Source organism: Anser cygnoides, chromosome 10 (assembly GCF_040182565.1).
Source record: "Anser cygnoides isolate HZ-2024a breed goose chromosome 10, Taihu_goose_T2T_genome, whole genome shotgun sequence".
NCBI classification, from domain to species: Eukaryota; Metazoa; Chordata; class Aves; order Anseriformes; family Anatidae; genus Anser; species Anser cygnoides.
The window spans coordinates 19,376,927-19,399,732 of NC_089882.1; the positions used below are offsets into that span (position 1 = coordinate 19,376,927).

The following is a 22,806-nucleotide window of genomic DNA, read 5'->3' on the forward strand; positions in this document are numbered from 1 at the left end:
TAACTATCATACTACATAGGGGAATAAGTTCTGGTCTTCAGGAGGACCTATTTGTCTTCTTTAAGGTGACCTAGCTTATTTAAGAATGGGGAAAGAAAATAACCGTAAGTTTAGACAGAAGAATGTTTAGGCAGAAAGGATTTTTTTCAGCACCCATCACTGCCTGAAGGTCTGGCTGGGTCCTTTTTTCCCTTGTCATGTATTGATGGAAAACAGCCCAGTAATGGGGATTTCTCAGCCACTTTTGCTGTAAAGAATTCAATCTGTTTTCCTCAAATGTCACCAGTCACATGGGGCAGACCTGTATAAAATATTACTGGTTGGGCAGTTTTTCAGTGTATAAATATATATATATAATCTCCCTGTCGAGGCACTGTTTGGCTGTAGAGCTACAGGAACAAACACATTCAGGGAAACTGCCACCTGCCCTTTTCTTATTACCTTTCATGTAGGTGGCAACAGTTCTCTGTGGGTGCTTTGGAACAGTTATCAAGTATTAGAAACTTACTGTTAGGTTGAAAACCTGGGAAATGTTTGCACTTTCATTTGCTTGCCTCTTCCAGATCCTTTTTGTCTGAAATTACTTTTGTGCTAAAGTTTGTCTTCTGTCAGCCCCATTTGTCAGCTGCTTACTCCTGATACTGGTTGGGTACCAGTTATTGTCCCAGCAGTCTCTTTGCACTTTAAGACTGAGAAACTGTTCTTGTCTGTTCTTCTCTGTCTCAGGTCTTGTTCTTGTTTCCAGTAGTTCAAAATCTGGTATGTGATGGCAATTCGTTTTTCAGCACATCTGAAACAAGATGCTCAGAACTGAAATACTTTTGGAGTACCTTGTAGCTTTCAGTGAGCTTTCTTTTCACTGGGGGCTTGCTGCTGTAGGAGGAGTTACCTATTCCCTTTTTTAGGTTTTAGGACTCTAAGTTAAGAAGCGAAACTTCGTGGCCTAGTATGTTTGCATTTGATAGAGCACAGCATTCCTGTTTCAAAGTAATCCCAAGTTTTCAATCTGCTCCCACCCCATGTGGGTTTTGTATGAATTGCCTTAAATGCTGAAGTAAGGAATATATTAAGATGTCTTTGGCTTACAGCTTTTGTATGCTTATGTGGATATTTCTTTCTTTCTCTTCCTGGAATGGGACGTTCATCTAGTTAACCCTGGGTACTGCTAGTCCATCTTTGACTTTACAGTTTTTTAAAATACAAACAGTAAAAAGATGATAAAATGTTTTCTGGCTTTGTAGGTTGGAGATACTGATGTAAAAAATATAAAATGAGCTCACCTGGAAGCCTTAAATGACTCACTTTAAAATTAAGCAAAGTTCATATTTTTGTACTGCATAGGAACACACATTGAAAATTCAAGTATAGTTTGTTCTTACGATTCTCTTGCTATGAAAATTCCTTAAATTGCTGGGTGAGGGATTTATTTACTTTTTAGCAGTTGATTTTAAAATAGTAGCCTGTGTGAGTGTAACAGTTTGCATTTAAACAGAACAAAAAGTCCCCCTCCCAAGCCAAAAAAAAACCTCACCCACAACAAAGCAACCTCTGTTACTGTGATAATATATCAGGAAGTACAATGAATTCTGTCCATGCAGAGAAAATGGTCACGTATAGAATTGCATAGAACTGCATTTTAAGGTGTACTTTGTAAATAATGTGTTTTTTAAATGTTTTCTCCCTTTTCCCATCACCTTCCCTCTGCAGGTCAGATACTCCATTAATATACAAAGCCGTGCCAAGCTGGTTTGTAAGAGTAGAGCACATGGTGGAGAAGCTACTGGAGAATAATGCACAATGTTACTGGTAATGTCTCCTGCATATGTTTCTTTTTTTTTTTTCTCTTTGTAAGGAGGGATCTCTACAAAGCAATTTCTTGCTGTTGCTGTGCTAACTTCACATCATATTTCCATTCTGTCTTTGAGCCGGTGCTACTAGAATGGCTCTGGTAACCATAGTGTTTTTTCTTAGGTTTCACAAACAGTCCTCAAACTGGTAGAGCAATGGGACAGTCTTCCTGGCATGAAAAGATAAAGTACTTAATTGCACGTCAACCTTGTGCGTGAACATGTTTGCACCTTCTTCCTTTCTTGTGTCTGAGAAGGCATTCTTTGCTTGTGTAGAGTTCCATGAGAAATAAATTTTAGGTGAAGTTAGATTCGTAAGTTTACAGTGAATAATGTCATGGGATTGTTAAAAGTATCCTCAAATTGTGTGATACAATGCTAAGAAATTCAGCATGAGAGAAACTGCAAAGGAAATCTCAACCTGAGGAAGCATGAAACTATGTAGTTAAGCCTCCCAAACAAGATCCATTAGAGAAGAATTTAGACAGCTAAATTCTGGATATTTATTGTTGCAAAGTAAATTAATTCATGGATAAAATATTTTTCTTTTCATCTAGTTATTGTAGAGAAAATGGATACTTTGTCACAGGTGCTTTTGAAGGGGAGACAAAGTCAACAATAATAACAAAAAGTGCAAAAAAAAAAAAAACCACAAATACCTTATTTTGTGAAGTAACCGCAAGTAAATTCAGTGTTTCAGAAGTTTAAATAAAAATGGCCTGAGAATGCCAAAAATTAAATCTTTGTTTAGAGGGAATGTGAAAAATGAATGAAAAAAAATAGGTAAGCTTTAAATAATAACCTAAATACATTACCAAATTAGCAGTAAGAGGGGAGCTATTAGAGTCGGTAGCCATTTTGAGAATCTGTTATAGACTTCAGGTGTGCAAAAGTATCCTATCGTCTCTACCTCCATAACCTTCATTTTTTTCATCCCCTCTTATAACTAACCGCTGCTTGGAAAGCTGAGACCAGGTGGGGAAAATGTGGAAGCTAAAACCTCATTCAGTTGTAGTGTGTTCCATTTCGGTTGTTCAGTCTTTACAGAAGAGGACGTTAGGAAAAAGTGGGATTCTACCAGAGTGCCTTTGCTCAGCAAATGAAATTGGTGTTAAAGGTGACTCAACCTCCAGGTGAAACAGAACAATTACATCTTAGGCTGCGTTTCTTCATGGACAGTAGTTAGCAATTAAATTCTCCATGAGCAGCTTTTGCATACGTGGTACAAGCAGTGTAAATGTTGAAATATATGAGGTTAGTGATCCATGATACAGACAGCCCAAAAATGCTGCAGTGTTGGCTTGCTAATAAGCACATGCCCAGTCTTGATATGTAAGATGATTTTATGGATTAGTAAGTGTTGCTTTCTGTTTTCCATAACAGAACATACTGTGATCCTTCTTTTGGGGAAAAATAAGCTGGAGAGGGGGTGAAAGTGTTTGTTCTTAGCTTTAATTAGCTTTCTCAAGATGCTTTTACTGTTTTGATGACTGCCAGTAGACCTGCATGCTTAATTTTCACATGAACATAGGAAAAATGTAATGATCTTATTATGAAAAGGAAGTGTTTAGCTGAGATAGTTTTGTTTCTGAAAAAGCAAAACTTCACAAAGAAACTGCTGCTGATGACCTCTACACATCCAGGAGACGTTCATAAGAGCTAGTAAACTGTTTGAACCCTGCTTCATCTATGTATTTGTGCTTTAATTATTGCCTTATGTACATGTTGGGTGGTGGGGATACAAGTGAGAGGTGCTGTTGGGTGAGAACACCAGTGATTGTATGAATTGGCAGTATTCAGTATGCTTGGAATTAAAGTATCACTTCATCTTTCAGGCACTTGTTGAGTCTCAGCATAATTACATAATTGTGTATGAAACGGATTCCTCAGAGTTTCTGTTGAAACAGTATTGTCTTAGAGACTTTGAGAATCTTTTTGTAGGGGAATATGGCCACAAGTAGTGACCTTAGTATGACTAAGTTATTTTTAAAACCATATTAATGCATATTTTCAGCATGTGATTTCATTGTAACTAGTCTGAGTTCTCAATGGCTTTTGTTCCATAAAGATGGCTTTTAAAATCCAGCTTTTTAAGAGAAAAAGACATTACTTTTAAGGATTACTTCCTGTGTCCTTCACTAATGTCCATTTTGTCTGGGGTGTAACTTCTTAAGTCGGCATCGAGACTGCTAGTATTCTTCGCTATTCGTTTGTTAAAATGCTAGGGACTCCATCCTTCCCCAAACCTACTTTTATGCTTTTGAAGAGACCTGGTCTCTTAAAGTGTAACAAGAATAATACCTATCTTTTTAAAAAATATATATTTTTGGATTCTCTGGGGCTTCAACATGTCCTGAAAACAGGAAAATTGGGATAAATGCTTTTCAGACTATATTAACCTTTGCAAAATGAGTTTGACTGCATTGCTTTTTTATTACTATTAATAACTGAGAGGTTTATTGTCCCTTAAGAATAGCTGCACTCTTTATAGATATCCTTTTTGATGAAAATAGATTAAACATAGTTGGACAAACTTTGTAACCTGATTGCATTTCTAATTAGTTTTTTAATGAAATAGCCTACTAATTAAGCTGTAGTCACTCAAAATTTATTAAAGCCTGCAATTGTATCTTCGCTTTTCTAGCTTAACTGTAGTTTATACAAACGATTACGGGAGTAACACGACAGCATTTTTTCAGATCAGAAAGTAACCAAAAACCCTTTCAGTTCTCCCAGCCTTACTGTGGTCAGTGTGAGAAGGTATGGGCTGGAAATTGCTGAAAAACATGGAACTGCAGCACTAGGTAGGGATGGTGTTTCAGTCTTTATTTGAAGATCCCTTACTGAATTTTCTCTTTATCATAAAATTGGTAAAACAGTAACAATAATAATCTAAAAAAGTGGTCTTGTATTCAGACAGCCTACTACTGTGGTACTTGAGCTAAGGAAGAGAGAATCTGTCTGTGGTACCATTCGGAGCTGTCAGGCCTTGGTTTTCTGTTACGTCAATAAGAAGAGTTAGGTGCAGCACCAAAGCAGGGTCCCTGGTGTAAGTGCTTTGGATTTAGCCGTAGTTGTTTGTTATAAATGTGGTAAAGATTTGTTGAAAGAGTAATGATTTGTTGTTATTTCCTACATAACTGCTGACAAGCTACTAAAGCATGCCACCTTAGATTCTATTGTAGGACGAATTCCTGTCATCACAGAGGTCAAACCTGGTATAAGTTGCAGATTCATAAATCAGAGTAATGAGTAAATTAGTTTAGAAACAAAAGTTAGAGTATTGTAGCTCACACTTCTGGCAGTGTACTGTTCTCATACACTTACAGGTTGACAGAAAAGGTTCTAAATACTTTGTATTGAAATTTCAGCCTTGAACTTTTAAAAGAAACTCCCTCGAAGTTAGGAGTTCTGCTTCAGTAACTTTGGAAATAATTACTTCTAACTGTTGATTAGTTTTTAGCATTAAAGACTATTGCGCAGTTCTGGCATTGTTTACGCAAGATTTACAGCACTTGATATAGTGGAAAAATGAGCATCAGAGGACGGAAAGCAGATGTGACAGACTTCAAAGAAGCCAAGCCTTTTGTTCTTGCATTTTCTTGGCACTGAAAAATCCAAACACTGTAATGGAGTGTGATGTATTGGTTCTCAGAGATATTCTTTTTTGATTTTTAAGAACTAACAATTTAAGTGATTAATGAAAATACTATAAAGAACACATGCAGCAGACCTTTTTGCTGGAAGTTAATATTCTGTTTTAAAAGTGTGAATTTTGCAGGCTTCCTGCTGTTCCTGTATGAGCACTCCAAGAACAAGTGTCTTCACGTGCTTCAGTCAAGCACGTTATCTTTTGAGGCTTTTGATATGACCTTTCTGGCCTTTGGCCGTCCTTATTTGCTGAACTGAAGACTGTCTCCAGCCTTTTAAAAGGCATGAGTTATTCACAAATTATGCCTATCTTGTATCCTAAACCCTCACTGGTAGGCAGCGCAGAGGATGGGTGTAGGGCCAGTTCAGCAGTGGAAAGTTAATGTTTCTTCTACTAAATTTGTTTATTTTCATGCAGATGACAAATCTGGTGCTGTAGCAGGAGCAACAGAATTTAAATTATAATGGAATTGTAGGATAATTTAGAAAAATGAGTTAGTCCCTTATTTTCCCTATTTTTTTCTTTTTTTAAGATTTTTAATAGGGTATTTTCTTTCCTATTTTAATATAATAATATAATATAATGTAAATAAATGCTTTGCATTTCAACTGTTTTAAATGCATCTTATGTGTAAAGGTTTTCTTGTATTTTTTTCTTTAATGTCATTATTTAATTGTCACTGTTCATTTTGAATCATCAACTGCACTTGAAAAAATGTGAATCCAAATGAAGTCTTTTGTAGTGAGAACAAAGTGTATAGCAATGTGTGGTCACTAGGTGGCAGCGTTTCCCGAGCTAAAATACAAGTTAGCATCACTGCCTACAGACAGATGTAGGAAAAAAAATTGCTGCAGGGTTAGCCTCATCTTATGTTTGTCTAAATTAGAACAGCATAAGTCAGAAGGTTTTATTAGTGGCTGTTATCAGACATAGCTGAGGATTGCGAGTAAATTTTAAGGCTTGTTCCAAGTGATGTTGATAGCCTGTGTTCTGCTGTGCCCTAATTTTGCTGCTTCCACTCCAAGCCTCATAAGCAGAGAGAGTTTGTTTTCTTGCGAATACAGCGAGTGTCTTTTCAGTCCCAATGAATGGTCATCAAAAGCTCGTTGTTGATGAAGTAAGTTATTGCTGGGGTCCAAGACTCCAAACATCAGTTCACTATGCAGTTGCTCTTCGGCAACTGGTAAATCCACCTGCACATGCCATGTTAAATGCAAGTAGATTTGTATTTACAAGCCGGCAGTGCCATATAAAATACTTGGTAACCATAACAATGAGCATGTTCCAAGGGAAACTGCAGCAAGAAGAACCACAGCAAAAGCTTCGTTCCTTGTTGGCTTCACAATGCAAGGGGCTGCCTTCGGAGGAGAGAGGAAGCATTTTAATAGCAATTAAAAGTCTGGGTCATACCAATGAAATATATCAGGATTTTTTAAGATGTAAATGTATCATGAAAGTGGAGGTTATGACTTGAGTTAATCCTGGCTCGTCAGGCAGCTGTATGCTGCTGACAGCGTGCTTATGATGCAGTCTGCAGCAGCATTGCAGTCTCACGCTAAAGTGTTTGTTGCTATGGGAACCAGGATAAAGGAGCAAAGAAAAACATTGCTATAGCAAAATGATTGAAAGTGCTATTAATTTAGCAAATGTAAGCAGCATATAAGCAGAAAAATCTTTTAGACTGATGGAAGCAACCCTAACTTGTGGTGGGGTATGTGGTTGTGCACCATTAAAATGAGCTTTCCTGACCTGGGTAGGAGAAAGTGTTTGCTGCAGTGGAAACTATGTGTGCTTTGCAAGCAGCTGACCTTTTCTCTCTCCTCCCCTTTCCTCCTTTTCTCCTCCCCTATCCAGGGACTTTTAATTAGGTCCATGATACAGTATTGGCACTAATTAAAGTGTCAAAAGGGCATGAATAGCTGTCTGTTTTGTCTCCTCAAAGTAAAAACCATTAAAAATCAATTTGAGGTCATGTTGAAGGAGACTTATTATTAGAGCAGATTAACATAATGGAATCTGAGAGTTTTGGTCTTGTAAAGAGCAGTTAATGTTTATAAAGAAAAGCAAAAACAGGTGTTATGTGTTATGGTTTTAAAGAAATCTATACATATTTAGTTAAATAACCTAGGATAATTACTTGATCAGCCTTGTTTTTGCTATTTCAACTCAGTTACCTACTGGAAGATTAAACTCCTCCTTTCCAAACATGTAACTGGTTCTTGATTTCCTGAGTTGCTTAAAGTTACTAGGTTGCCAAATGAGAGAATAATTTTGGGGCCACCTTCTCAGAACCAAATACAGCAAATGCTGACTGCTAGTCTGTTCCTAGATTTCCTAATTTTTGCTATTTTTTGTTTATCATTCTGACTTTACGGGTCAGTTTTTCAAATAATTTATGAGCTGCGAGCTTCCTCTAATTAGTAATTATGAAGTAAATCTTACCCAGTATGTAAAGGTGTGGGTTTTTTTGAAGAATGCCATGAGTTAAATTAGCTGATGAGAGGAGCAATGAAGAGTGAGAAAAAATTAGTATATCTCAAAGAGCTTTTAATGGTAAGTTAGTGTTAAAGCGTATAACACTTCTGCTGTGGTAATATTTAACAGCTGTTTATTTCAGTAGTGGTATTTGTGTTTACAAAAAAGGGATGGTATTACTTTGTGACCGTGTTTCTGTATCCTATGACTAGTGCAAGGTGAGCCAACTCAAAGCATCATGCAGAGCATATCTGATCTTTGAAATGGGTAAGAATTACTCTTCTCTATTCCGAATTGTTACGAACACAAGAGAGAGACTTCAAAACACAAGTCCAGAAAAGGAACAGATGTCTCGTACTTTTTCATATATTTCCTTCTGGATTATGTAATAATTTAGATTTCTGACATCCTGCCTGTTTCTCTTTGGGAAGAAGAATCAAAAAGTAAATAGAGAAATCTTAATTCATGCCATTCCTCTGGTATTAATTGGTGATGAGTAGTCACTGGATCAGCAGCCGTGGTACCTTGCTGTTAGCCACACACATTCGTGCTCTGGGATTGAAGATATGCTCCCTAATGTGCAATTTTCAAATCCATGCCCACTTGCTTTGTGACATGGATGGTCTGTAGTGCATAGACTTTGAAGGCAAGGAAAATGGTTTCTGTTGTGGTAGGCTAATACCTTTTGTTAAAGGACTGGATTTTCTTTGGTCTTCATAGTCTTTTTTTGTTTATCATGTAGAATCTTGATTTGACACTAAAAAAATCAGTAGTTACCGAGAAAGGTTAGGGGCGTTCATTGTTCATTCATAGTGATGGGTGAATTTAGCAAAACCTTAGATCTGCTTCAAAAATGAGAGCAAACAATCAAAAATGTATATCCAAATCTCAAGCAGATTCATAATTGCCATAATCTCTAGTTTATTAAGCCAGAGTTTTGATGTTGGAGTAACAAGAGAAATTGAAGCAAGTTGAAACTGGTTACTTTCATTCAAGATCTAATTTATAATTTGACAAATCAATATTTATCTCTCGGTATTGTGAAGATCAGTTCTATGAACTTTTCAACTGCTGCAGTGTCTGCGTCTTATTATAAGTTTATTTAGTGCACTATCCTGGATGCCAAGGAAGTAGAAATAGCTATTATCCCACACTATTCTGAAGGCATAAATTGAGAGCGTCACAACCTGCTGAGACAGCAGTCTCCTTAACCTTGCTAAATGTTTGAGAAGGAAGTAGAAAATCTTATCAGTGTCATTTTGCAGAGAAATTTGAAGGTCAAAACCAACACAAATTGTGGGCCAGTTGGGAAATTTAAAAAAAAAAAGTTTCTAAAAGTTTCTAACAGCACAGGGGCTGTAATGGGAATCCTTTAGAAGTGAAGTCACTGCTTTGATTTCTGTTGCAGACTTGTAGAAATGTTTGATGCTGGTGCTTGACGTGTTTCGAGGTCTGAATCTGTTCGGTGCCATTAGCGATGGGTTGCTCTGTATAGACTGTAGCACTTGTCACCTTGCTTGTCATATCAAGCCATATTCAAGCGGAGTCATCAGCATACAACTGAAATATATGCATCGACTGAAGGAGGTTTGCGACAGATAACTCGTTAAACATGGAAGACGTGTATCGATATATGGCAAAGGGCTTTTTTATGTCTCTGTGTTGGAAAGTAGGACTATTTACGTGGGTGGCCTTTTGTTTTTCTGTTTGTAATTCTTAAAGCTTCTAAATATCCATGCTGTGAGGACAGCTTGGATGCACAGAGGTCAGTGTTTGTACTTCAGCAAATTGTGCAGCTGGTTACTTTCAGGGGACTATTTTATCTTCTGGGCTTAGGTAAGTAATTTAACACAGTCCAAAATTTCTTGCAAGCTAAGGGCCAGTATCAGTAATGATTCGTGGTTTTATCACGATCTCATCAAAGTCACAACTCTCTTCACAGTGTACTTGGGAATTCAGATGGAAGAATTAACTGGGGATTGTAAGGAAGACTGTGTGCTGACAAATTAATGGCAGTACAGAGTAGTCTCTGTATGAGGCCAAGTTTCTTCAGTTACAGCATGGGAGAGAAGCATCTGTGTGATGGGCAGCACAAGTTGTTTTAAGTAACGCATTTTTTGAGTGATGAGCTCCAAATGTGTTTGAGACACAGGTTATTTACGTTTTATTTAACGGTTGTCTGTACTGTACCTCTAAAGTGGCAACAAATCATGATCACAAATGTGATTTGTAGTAGATGAAGTGGTTTGTGTCTTATGTTCCACTGAAAACTGGCAGCAGGGGCGGACAGTTTTACTCAAAGAGGTAAATTACATGTTTTCTTAGTTCAGAGAGAGTGAGAGGTCACACCATGTACATTTTTTTGGTTAACGTCCACTTTGGGGATAAAATTAATTTTTCACGTGTGTTTTGAGGAGGCAGAGTTGAAACTTTTAGCATTTTAATGTCATTGGGGGATTGTTTCACCCTCTAGCTATGTTAAATGGGACTAATAATTTCAGCTAATCAGTGTCTAACAACTTCTGAAAAATGGAAACTAGTTTAGGAGTGATGTAAAGAGAAGTTTTCCACATTAGTGGAATGTTAGGCAAATGCTAACGATCTTCGTACAGTTAGTTTCCACTGGTGTTTGGAGAGAGGGTCCCTTAAGGTCAGCACAGAAAAGTTACTAGTAATGAGTGCTACTCTAAAACAAATTGAGAGCCTGCGTATGTGTGGTGGTTTTACCGTGCTAGGCAGCTGAACACCACAACCGCTCTCTCACTCCCCCTCCTTAGATGAGGAGGGGAAGAAGTAAAGGAAAGAACAACTCATGGGTTGAGATAAGGATGATTTAACTAAAGGAAAAAGAAATAATTATTAAGGAAAGATTATTATTAATTAATTTAACTAAACAATTAACAATTTAGCTAAAGGGGAAAAAAAAACGGAAAGGGGAAAAGGGAAAGGGAAAACTAAACAAAACAAGTAAAGGCTATGTAGAAGTGCAGAAGAAAGAAATGACTCTCTACTCCCCACAAATGAGCGATGCTTGACCACGTCCTTGAGGCAGGGACTCAACACATGTAGCCGGTGTTCGGGAGGAGGACAGACGTTTTCACAATGATAGCCCACCCCTCCCCTGTTCTTCCTTTTTCCATCTTTTACTGCTGAGTGTGACATCATATGGTATGGAATATCTGTTTGGTTGGTTTAGGTCAGCTGCCCTGGTGATGTTTCTTTTTTCACATTTTTGCCCACCTCCTAGGAGGGTTAGAGAGAGTCCTGATGCTGTGCCAGCACTGCTCAGCAGCAGACACAACACTGGTGTGATACCACTGCTGTTTCAGCTACAAGTGCAGAGCACAACACTGTATGGGCTGCTGCAGGGAAAGTTAACATCCCAGCCCGACCCAGTACAGTATGCTTCTGAATTTCAGAGCAGGTATATGGATGTTGTGAAATGTTAGCCTCTGAGTTTGTTTACAGAATCACAGAATCGTCTAGGTTGGAAGAGACCTCCAAGATCACCTAGTCCAACCTCTGACCTAACACTAACAAGTCCTCCACTAAACCATATCACTAAGTTCAACATCTAAACGTCTCTTAAAGACCTCCAGGGATGGTGACTCAACCACTTCCCTGGGCAGCCCATTCCAATGCCTAACAACCCTTTCGGTAAAGAAGTTCTTCCTAATATCCAACCTAAACCTCCCCTGGCGCAACTTTCGCCCATTCCCCCTCGTCCTGTCACCAGGCACGTGGGAGAATAGACCAACTCCCACCTCGCTACAGCCTCCTTTAAGGTACCTATAGAGAGCAATAAGGTCGCCCCTGAGCCCCCTCTTCTCCAGGCTGAACAACCCCACCTCCCTCAGCCGCTCCTCGTAAGACTTGTTCTCCAGACCCGTCACCAGCTTCGTCGCCCTTCTCTGGACTCTCTCACGCACCTCCATGTCCTTCCTGTAGCGAGGGGCCCAAAACTGAACACAGTACTCGAGGTGCGGCCTCACCAGAGCCAAGTACAGCGGGACAATCACTTCCCTAGCCCTGCTGGCCACACTGCTTCTTCTGCAAGCCAGAATACTGTTGGCCTTCTTGGCCACCTGAGCACACTGCTGGCTCATATTCAGCTGACTATCAACCAATTTTCCCAGGTCCATCTCTGCCAGGCAGCTTTCCAACCACTCATCTCCCAGCCTGTAGCTCTGCTTGGGGTTGTTGCGCCCCAGGTGCAGGACCTGGGGCTTGGCCTTGTTGATCTTCATACAGTTGACCTCAGCCCATCGGTCCAGCCTATCCAGATCCTCCTGCAGAGCCTTCCTGCCCTCGAGCAGATCGACACGCACCTAACTTGGTGTCATCTGCAAACTTACTGAGGGTGCACTCAATCCCCTCATCCAGATCATCGATAAAGATATTAAAGAGGACTGGCCCCAGTACTGAGCCCTGGGGCTCACTAGTGACCGGCCTCCAACTGGTTTTGACTCCATTCACCACAACTCTTTGGGCCCAGCCATCCAGCCAGTTTTTAACCCAATGAAGCGTACGCCAGTCCCAGCCCCGAGCAGCCAGTTTCTTGAGGAGAATGTTGTGGGAAACGGTATCAAAAGCCTTACTGAAGTCAAGGTAGACCACATCCACAGCCTTTCCCTCATCCACTAAGCATGTCACTTTGTCATAGAAGGAGATCAGGTTCGCCTGATCACGTGGTTGCCCTGTAAGTGCCACATGATGACGCTCAAGATAATCTGCTCCATGAGCTTCCCCGGCACTGAGGTCAAACTAACAGCCCTATAGTTCCCTGGGTCTACCCTCCGGCCTTTCTTGTAGATGGGCGTCACATTTGCTAGCCACCAGTCGACTGGGACCTCCCCTGATAGCCAGGACTGCCGATAAATGATGGAAAGTGGCTTGGCCAGCTCCTCCGCCAGTTCTCTCAGTACCCTCGGGTGGATCCCATCCGGCCCCATCGACTTGCGTACATCCAAGTGCTGTAGCAGGTTGCTAACCATTTCCTCGTGGATAGTGAGGGCCACATCCTGCTCCCCATCCCCTTCCACCAGCTCAGGGTACTGGGTATCCAGAGAACAACTGGTTTTGCCGCTAAAGACTGAGGCAAAGAAGGCATTAAGCACCTCAGCCTTTTCCTCATCTTTTGTAACTAAGTTTCCCCCCGCATCCAGTAAAGGATGGAGAGTCTCCTTAGTCGTCCTTTTTGTGTTGATGTATTTGTAAAATCACTTTTTGTTATCTTTAACGGCAGTAGCCAGATTGAGCTCCAGATGATCTTTGGCCTTTCTAATTTTGTCCCTGCACAGCCTCGCAACATCCTTATAGTCCTCCTGAGTGGCCCGCCCTCTTTTCCAAAGATTATAAACACTCTTTTTTCTCCTAAGCTCAAGCCACAACTCTGTTCAGCCAGGCCGGTCTTCTTCCACGCCGGCTCGTCTTTGGGCACGTGGGGACAGACCGCTCCTGAGCCATTAAGATTTCCTTCTTGAAGAGTGCCCAGCCTTCCTGGACTCCTCTGCCCTTCAGAACCACCTCCCAAAGGACTCTGCCAACCTGTGTCCTGAACAGCTCAAAGTCAGCCCTCCGGAAGTCCAAGGCAGCGGTTTTACTGGTCCCCTTCCTGGCCTCGCCAAGAATAGAGAACTCTACCATTTCGTGGTCACTCTGCCCAAGACAGCTCCCGACCACCACGTCTCCCACCAGTCCGTCACTGTTTGTGAACAGAAGGTCTAGCGGGGCACCTCCCCTGGTAGGCTCTCTAACCAGCTGCATCAGGAAGCTATCTTCCACGCTCTCCAGAAATCTCCTAGACTGCTTTCTCTGGGCTGTGTTGTGCTTCCAGGATATGTCTGGGAAGTCGAAGTCCCCCACGAGAACAAGCACTGATGATTTCGCAACTTCTGCCAGCTGCCTGTAGAACTCCTCATCCATCTCCTCATCCTGGTTCGGCGGTCTATAACAGACCCCCACCAGGATGCTTGCCTTGTTGGCCTTCCCGCTGATCCTAACCCATAGGGACTCAACCTTATCATTCCCAGCCTCAAGTTCCACAACATCAAAACACTCTCTAATACAGAGAGCCACACCACCACCCCTTCAAACAAAAACCTTGCCTTCTCTTTAAAAACTTTAAACTTTTAAAAACTTTATATCACATTTTTATTTCGGAAATGTTAGAGAAGATAACTCTGCAGTCCAAAATAAATCTAGAAATAACTAGTGAAGTTGTAGAACTTCAGAATGGTATTTAATTGAGTCTTATCAAAGTAGTTTTTATCCACCTTAGACAATATTGACATCAAGAGGTCTTTAGACCTTCACATGGTAACATCATGGGTGAAACTTAGGAGATGGTAGCTTTCATTTCCATCTGTAGCTTTTGCTGAGGGATGCTCACACTTGTTTCATAAATCTGCTGCTGCTGGGCAAACTCCTGCCTTACTGTGCGCATGTGAATCCATTCTTTAATTTTTCCTCCAAAGGATTATTTCATCTTTGGTTGTTACTCTTGGGGCTGATCTGTGGAAAAAATATATATATATTCTTCAACGAATTATTTGCTAGAGGGCCAAGTGCTTCTAAAAGAAAAAGGTGGAAGAGACCATATATTTTCTGTAGTGTGGCTGCTCCCTTCTTTAGACTAAACTCTGGGTCTCCGAATGCATCCCATGCGTTGGGAAAGGGCCCTTCTATTTACAATTAACTTGTTTTGTGGATGAGATCAAACAGAAACGTTCTTATTAGTTTCCTGTTAGATTGAATGCAGTGATAAAAGAATACTTTTCTTATTTTTGAAACAGGGTTCCAGATTTTGTGAGGGAGAAGCGTTTTGGGAACTGGCTTAAAGATGCACGAGATTGGGCTATATCTAGAAACCGGTACTGGGGAACGCCCATCCCGTTGTGGGTCAGTGATGATTTTGAAGAGGTAAGAAAACGAAAGTTTCGGTTGACAGAAAAATCTCTGTATTATATGTATGCTTATATTGATGGACTGTTATATCTTTGGCTGTTGCAGTCTTAAGTCTTATTATATCTTAATGGTATGGGAGTATCTATAATAGGTGATAGAAATATGCATGTGTTCATGCATTTGCGCACACACTTGCACATTTTCATTGATTTTGCTTGAAAACTCTAAACAATTTTTCTTGCCTTTTTTTTTTTTTTTTAACATTAGAATTCATCTTATCTTTCCAGGAAGTATTTTCAGTGTTGGGAAAGCTGATGGTGTAAGAAATGCAGTGAGAAAATGCCAAGGAGGAGATTTTTACTTGGTCATTTCAATGTGTTTTTTGAAGTTCTGATACTTGGTTGCTTGAAGCCAAATGAATTGTTGAAGGCATAAAAGCAAGTCCACCATAGCAGAACAGTGAAAATACACATTGATAGTGCTAAAAATGTGAATGTAGTAGAATGTAAAAATGCGAATCTAGTAGAATGATGCAAGTATATAAGGCTAATGCTAGAAATGAATATTCACTGAGCAAGAGAGTAATCTGTAACAGTTCTGGTGATAACCATTTTCTTAGTGTCAAAATACCAAGCTTCAAAACTATTTCTCAGCATAAAATGTGAGGATTTTTTATTCCTACGTGGGTTAGACCCATGTGACAAGTCTTCCTCATGCTGGAAAGATGGCAATCAACGTCAGGATGTTCATGGAGGGTAAATACTGCTGGCTTCAGCCCAAATCTTTGCTTTATCTCCCTTGATTTGAACAGTCTTTACCTTTCATTTGAGACATGGAAAGTTGACAATAGAAAAGCATATTCCAGAAGAGTATTGTTTTAAACTGCACTATTACTTAGATGTGTACCATAAAGCATTTTATATTTCCACCTGACTGGAAATGTTGCTGTTAGGCAGGTAGATGGTGGGGAAGGGAAGAATTTACTACTTGTACTTATGATTTAAATATCTAAGAAAGCCTTGGCATCTGAATTGCATTTATGCTATGAGTGTGTTTGTAAATTACTGGCAAACCAAGTACTTCTTTGTTCCATATAATGGTTAAAGTTTAATTTGAAGACTGACAGTTAGTACCTAGAGGTTTTAAATAGATGTTACAATTGAAATACTTTACTCAGAATGACAGGGTTTGTTTGTTTGTTTTAAGATAGAGGAAAGGCTTTCAGTTTTGTGCTAAAGTATTTCAGGAGTTTATTTTACAGCTGAAAAAGATTGTGTAAAAGCTACATACCCCCACACTTCCACTCCCTACCTCTAATAATACTGCATTTGCTGTCCTGTTTCCTGTGTGTGCAGATTTTTTTTGCCTTTGTAAGTTTGTTTTTAATAACTATATAACATCTAGGTTGGAAGATGGAACTTTTACATGAAATTAACTGCAAATATTCCTCAGGGCTTCATGTTCTTGAACAATGATAGAAACACCAGCATATCTAGTATTTTTATCTGTAGATGTTGCATACATTTCTGTCTATTCTAAAGATTGCATACCAGTGTTCAGTAGTTAAGAATGGCTTCTGGACCATGCTAAATTTCAAGTTTTGTTTTTTCTTTATATTCATTCTTCTTAGATGTGTGGGGGTATAGCTTTGAAACTAAATGCTATCAGGACTGATATAAAAATCAAGATCTAAGTGACATCTGCTCTCATACAGAAATAATATTCACTCAAAATTTCCTCACTTCGGTTTTAATGCAGCCTAGTGCCATGTGAGATTGCTGAACCTCCTCTTCATGTATTGCTCTCAGAAGAACACTTTCTCGCATGCAATTATGCTGTGTGTATTAAATCACGGAGAAGTAATAACAGTTCCTTATTTAATATACAGTAAGGTGAATTAATTGGTATTAAAGTGAATTTTATTACAAATCAATATCTGGTTTCCCACAGTTTTATTTTGGTTTTTATCTTATTTTTATTTTAGCATAATTATCGGGTAGAGATGCATAATGGAATTTAGTTTTTGAAGCTTGTTTATTACCACGTTTTTGAAGACAGTTTTATTGTTTTAAGCCTTCAAATCTTAATGATTTTCTCAGCGTAGGAACACATCTCATTTAGAGTAGATAAAATTTTTCAGCAATGCAACAAGCTTATAAAGTGGACATTAGTTAGTTTTATAGAACTTGCATACAAATGATAGTGTTAAATACTTAGTGGTGTTACAGAAGTTCTCTTGGATGGTTTCATTGCTTGTCACTCGTTGAACTACAAACCCTTGACTAGTTTTGGTGCACAGTCCTGCATCGTAGATGTGGAGCGAGAGGACTCTGGCTGTGCTCTGCTGAAGTGGGAGGGAACTGATCTGCTCTATTCTCCTTGGAGGCTGCTTTGGGAACACTACTTTGAGCTGACCTTATCAGTCATTTATTTTAACTGATCACTATTCAGAAGGCTCTTTTTAAAAATCCCAGAATGTCTTGCTGGTGTACTGCTGCACTGTGTGGGCTTCTTTCTTTGAGTGTGCCTCATTCTTTGATTATAGGTACTTCACAGCTCTGAAATGAGAAACCCATAAAAGCTAACACTTTCCCTTAATAGGGACTGCAGAGCACAGGAACATTGAGGTCCAAGAATGTTGCAGGATGCCTGTAGTCTTCCTATTTACATGGATAATCCTAATTTACATAGATATAATGCTAATGAATGTTTCATTAGAAGTATTTAACCTTGACCTCTGATTTCACATTAGTAATGGTGAAACAGGGCCGAACAGCCTCCAGTCCCTGCCTACTTATTTCAATCTTTGCTGTCCTCTATTAAATGTTGATAAAGCTGTTTTTGTAGTTGATCTGGCTGAAAAATAAAACAGGAGGAAAAAGTGGCTCACTGGGAAAGGGATCTGGCTACCAGTGCATTTGAACATTTGAAGAAAATTATCTGAAGCCATAGCTGTGATGTGAGAGCATAAACCAATCTGCCAAAACAAATGGGTGTAACCTAATGAAGAACTGGGCTTGATTCCTATCTACTTCTTGTGTTGTTTTCTTGCCTTCAGGTACCCAGTGAGCTATGCTTGGGATGCTAGCTCTATCCTTCTGCCTTGGACAGAGGCAGCCTTCCTCAGTACGGTCTTATCTGTGTTCCTCTGACAGTTGTTGGCTTTTTAGATGTGGACCTGGGCTTATTTCTTCTATGGAAATGTTCTGCTCGGTAGAGGTCTGTGGTTGCACCAGATGCTTAGAAAAAAAACCAAAACAACTCCTTTCCTGCCAGCAGTGCTGAATTAAGCACCTGCTGCCCACTCACTTGCTCCCATACGATTGTTTATGGGGCCACATGATGAATGATGAACTAATCAGGATTAAAAACAGTTTGTTTATAAAGGTATATTTTTAATTGGGATCAGTTCCCCAGTGCGGGTCACTATACAAACTGCAGATTTGACCAGTCTAATCATTGCAATGCTTCGCTTCCTATACAGAAATAAAACAAGTGATGGCAAAATTACATTACAAAAGTAACAATAAAAGACTGATGAGTAATGCAGATCAGAGTTGAATTAGACAGGGAAAATCATGGTTTGAAAAACAAATTAGGCTTCTTTTTAATCTCTGGAATTCATGACAGTTTGTAGGATTATACACACCAAACCCTTTTGGTCAGTCACAATTTCTGTGTGTGTATATATATATACATGTACATATATATATACACACACAGAAATTGTGACAGAAATTGTATATATATATATATATATATATATACCTAAGACTAGCTGTAGGAATTGAGCAGTACCCTAACTACTTCTGTCCAAGAATAACTTTAGAAGTTACCTTATGTGAAAAATTTCTAGCCTACTTTTAGCTTCTTTACGTTGGTACGTTTAACTCCTCCCCGTCAGATCTATTTGTCTTTTCCATGGCTCATCTGAATTGGACTGATAGCATGTGGGATCAGACTTTGAAAATCCAGACCAGGATCGCAGCTTGTGTTTCCTTAGATTAATGTAATAAAAACTAAATGAAGCCTGTAGATTTTCTAATCAACTCCTTTGTTACCAGTGACTCTTTTTTCCTTTGAATAAGATGCTGTTAATGTGAGCAATACACTATACCTGAGATACAAAATTTACACTCAGCTATTTAGCTGCTTACCTTAGCTTCAGATGACAAAGGTGGGATCTGAAACTACTGTCTATGTAGAAGGCAAGATTGTGGATTTTTCAGAGGTTATGGTTTTATAGTTTGTTTGAAAAACAACAAAACAAATAAGCCCTCTCCTTTTTTGCTATCTGCCAACATGTTTGATCTTCCAAGTCTCCAGTTGTTGTAACATGAATTGTATCAAACCAGGGCAGTGATATCTAATCTCCAGCGTTGTTTGCTGCTTTGTCAGTTTGAACAGGGGGACTTTGTGCAAATTTTTTTTGGCTTTTCAGCTAGATCAGCTCCTAGGAAGACACTGACCTACAAATATCCTGTCTAACATTGCAGAGAAAAAAAAAGTGAAAAAGGGAAAAAAAAAAAAAAAAAGGGAAAAAAAAAGTGTACAAATTACTGACTACGCTTCTCATATCTCTTTACAGGTGGTTTGTATTGGTTCAATGGCAGAATTGGAAGAGCTGTCAGGAGTGAAAGTCACTGATCTCCATCGAGAAAGGTCAGTCACGGAGACTGTTGGTTGTTAAAAATAGTTGAGCTGGTATAAGAAATGTTCATTCTTTGCCCAAACCCTGGGAAATGGATCTAGGGAAAATACAAAAGTAGTAAGAGGATTTAAGACTCAGAATTAACATGTGTTCCTTTTCCTTTCTTCTGTCGTCCTAGACACTGTTAATACAAAATCTCTGAAGTAGCTTTAAGTTGTAAAAGTTATCAAAGGAAAAGCTTACGTTTGGAAAAATCTTTGAAACTTAAACCAAAATGCCTATCGTACCTATGCGCAAGCATAATGTAAACTTCTTTGTGTTAATTCTTGTTTTGGTTGGATGTCGTCAATCTTTTTCTTTCCCATAGTATTGATCATCTGACAATCCCTTCACGCTGTGGAAAGGGTGTATTGCACCGGGTCTCTGAAGTTTTTGATTGCTGGTTTGAGAGCGGAAGCATGCCTTATGCACAAGTGCATTATCCATTTGAAAACAAAAAAGAGCTTGAGGACGCTTTCCCCGCTGACTTCATTGCTGAAGGCATTGACCAAACCCGAGGATGGTAATTTTGTGTCCTACTTGTAATGTTATTGCTCAGCATCTGCCAAATTATTGTATCTGGATGATCCTTGAATGTTGTATAGCTATGTTTTGATTAGAAAAGAGGCATAAAAGAAGATAAAAGTAACAGTGTGCAAACAAGAAGGTCAGAAACTGTTTTTCTCCTTGCTACATTTTATAAAGATAAAAGGGCATTGTTTGCAATTTAGACATGCACACAAAAAAATTAAAACAAAAAAAAATCTACAGCATATAAACATTCTTAAAATACACAAGGGAGCTACTGAATTGTGAAAGTTCAACAGAACTAAACATGGTTTGGGATTTTTATGTGGATAAAAGATCTATTAAAGTTAGCTATGGTTTCAGTAAATACAGTAGCAATGTTCAAGTAGTTTAGGTTTCAGGATTTATTCTGTAGCTATTTGAGATTGGGATGTAACAGTGGATTAGTACCTCACATACTGCAGCGTTGCTTTTTGTGCTATCGTTTGAAGCACATGGGGGAGAGATGGTGGATGAAAAGCATTAAAGAATGCGTTTGTAATTTTTACAGAAGTTGGCCTTTTTATAGTATGATACTAAGGTAAAGTTGAGGCCATTGCAACATCCAGATGTACTAAACTGTCACTATCCCAGTTTATAAAGATCTCTTCTCTAAATAGCAAACATAACTGCGGATTTCAGTTCACTGATGTTGACCTGTCTGCAAGTTGCTGTTGGAAGCAGCAGCATTTTTTTCCCTTCCCTTAGTAGGTTTAACCAAATCACCTTACCAATTTAGCTGAAAAGTTCAAACTGATGATAATGCCGTTTGGGACTGTGTGATTTTGTTTATGAAGCACATAACCCACTGTGCTTCAGTTTGAGCCCTCACACTTGGCTTGTGTACTGTGGGCAATGTGCAGATGAAGACATTGATATTATAGTCTGGAGTAGATAGCTTTTTGGATTTGACATCAGCGTAAGAGTTACTATGAATCTTCATCATACCTAAGCCCATCTCATCTTGTTCTTTGGAATATCGAAACGTGAACATGTATGTTGATGCTCATACCTTCCCTACAGTGTTTGTATACGCTAATAAGCCGGTGCTTTGATAATAGCAAGCATTTGGTGATTTGCAAAAGAGCACTTTTCTTTTGTGAAAGAAAAAGAAAATTCTGATTTGAAACATTCTATATGAAGGGATAAAATTGAGAATGAAGATTGGGTTGTGTCAGATCAGAGACTGCAACTGATGTGAAGTGAGAACTGACATACGGTGAAGAGCGCAGGTGATGGGAGGTCTGGTGGCTTCTGTTTGATGCAACAGAGAAGGGGTAACATGAATAGAGACAAGGGGAAAATGAATGTGACCAAGGTGATATTTTTCATAACTTTGTGTGGATATGAGAAAGAGCTAAATTATATTTGTTAAGGCCAGAGGAAAAAATCTGAGAGTAGCTGGGTAACAAGACTCTAGTCTTGACCAACTGAGAGGAAAAGCTCTCTGATTTATTTATTTTTTGTAGGTGGATACCGCAAGATTTGTAGTTATAGTGAGAATGTGGTGGCCTACAGGGAATTCACAACTGGAGGTTATTGGCATGCTTTACAGGATTATGAATTTAACCGCGGTGTTCAAGAAAAGAGAAAACAGAGGGAATGCTTTCTCCTTTTTGGGGGGAGACAAGAAAGGGAGAGGAAAAGCAAAGAAGTGAACCTTTATCTTTGTGCTGTTTGGTTTTTATAATATTGTTTTGGCTGATGGCTGTATATCTGCAAGGATGTAAGCAGCCTGAGATATGAATGAAGCAGCAGAGAGGTCGAGGGAGCTGTCAGAATCAAGTGTGTCTGTGACCACTCCTTAAAATGTTCAGATGAGGTGAGTTTTCTGAAGGATAATCTGCGAAAATTACGTGCCACTCTCTTCTCATTCTGCGTGGCTCACAGGACACTCTTGGAATTGTTGACGAGGTTACCTCATTGCTGGGGGGAGCACACTGGTCATCAGGTTTGATGATGTGAATAACAAAATTTGTCAAAAGTTCTCAGTTACATGCTCTCTCAGCACGAACAGCACATCTGTACAAATTTCATAATGCAAACAATTGAATTCTCTTCTAGTTGGTTCTATGCTATTCTTTTTAATTGAAAATACACCAGTTGTAATTATATGCAAATTCATGACTTATCAGAAACTGTTGGGAATTTGCCAGTAAGGTACGTTTAGATACTAAAGTATTGCTACAGTAGTAATGACCTGTCAGTCATATAGGCTTTTGGGGTATTGGTCATCTGAAGAAGTGCTCAGGTATTTATGTTTAAGGTTTTTTTAAAGAAGGCTAGAAATGAAGGACGAGGGTGCTTCCAAGTGCATGTGTTTGTGTGCAGGTGAAGAGTGTTTCTTAAAATTCATGGAATTACAGTGCAGTTTAACAACGAGAATTGCTATCCATGTGAATTTAGGTTGTTTTTTTGCGAGTTAAAAGCCCCTCTGAGGCATAAGCACCAGAAGTGTCATGCATGCCGCTGAATATCTGCAGTACTGCACACAGCAGCCTGTACAGAGTTGGGGACCCACAAGTGGCAGTAATGCGTTCCCAGTTACATGTAGCTTTTGATGAAAACTCCTTTGGAAAATGCAGGCAAACCTTTTTCCCACTAAATCTTGTTGCAAATGCATAGTTGGGAGGTACAGCAGTCTGTGCCTTGTTCTGAATCAATTAGCT

The 22,806-nt window shown here is 39.2% G+C and overlaps 1 protein-coding gene across 5 annotated transcripts in view; it reads left to right on the forward strand.

Moving 5' to 3' along the window:
• Window positions 1-22,806, forward strand: part of IARS1 (isoleucyl-tRNA synthetase 1) — a 133,217-nt gene that overhangs the window by 64,135 nt on the left and 46,276 nt on the right. For all 5 annotated transcript variants that reach the window (XM_067003042.1, XM_067003044.1, XM_067003040.1 and 2 more), the window contains exons 14-17: window positions 1,708-1,806; window positions 14,769-14,895; window positions 19,469-19,542; window positions 19,899-20,093. In XM_067003042.1, coding sequence (XP_066859143.1) covers window positions 1,708-1,806; window positions 14,769-14,895; window positions 19,469-19,542; window positions 19,899-20,093 — 495 coding nt within the window. The remainder of the gene's footprint in view (window positions 1-1,707; window positions 1,807-14,768; window positions 14,896-19,468; window positions 19,543-19,898; window positions 20,094-22,806) is intronic.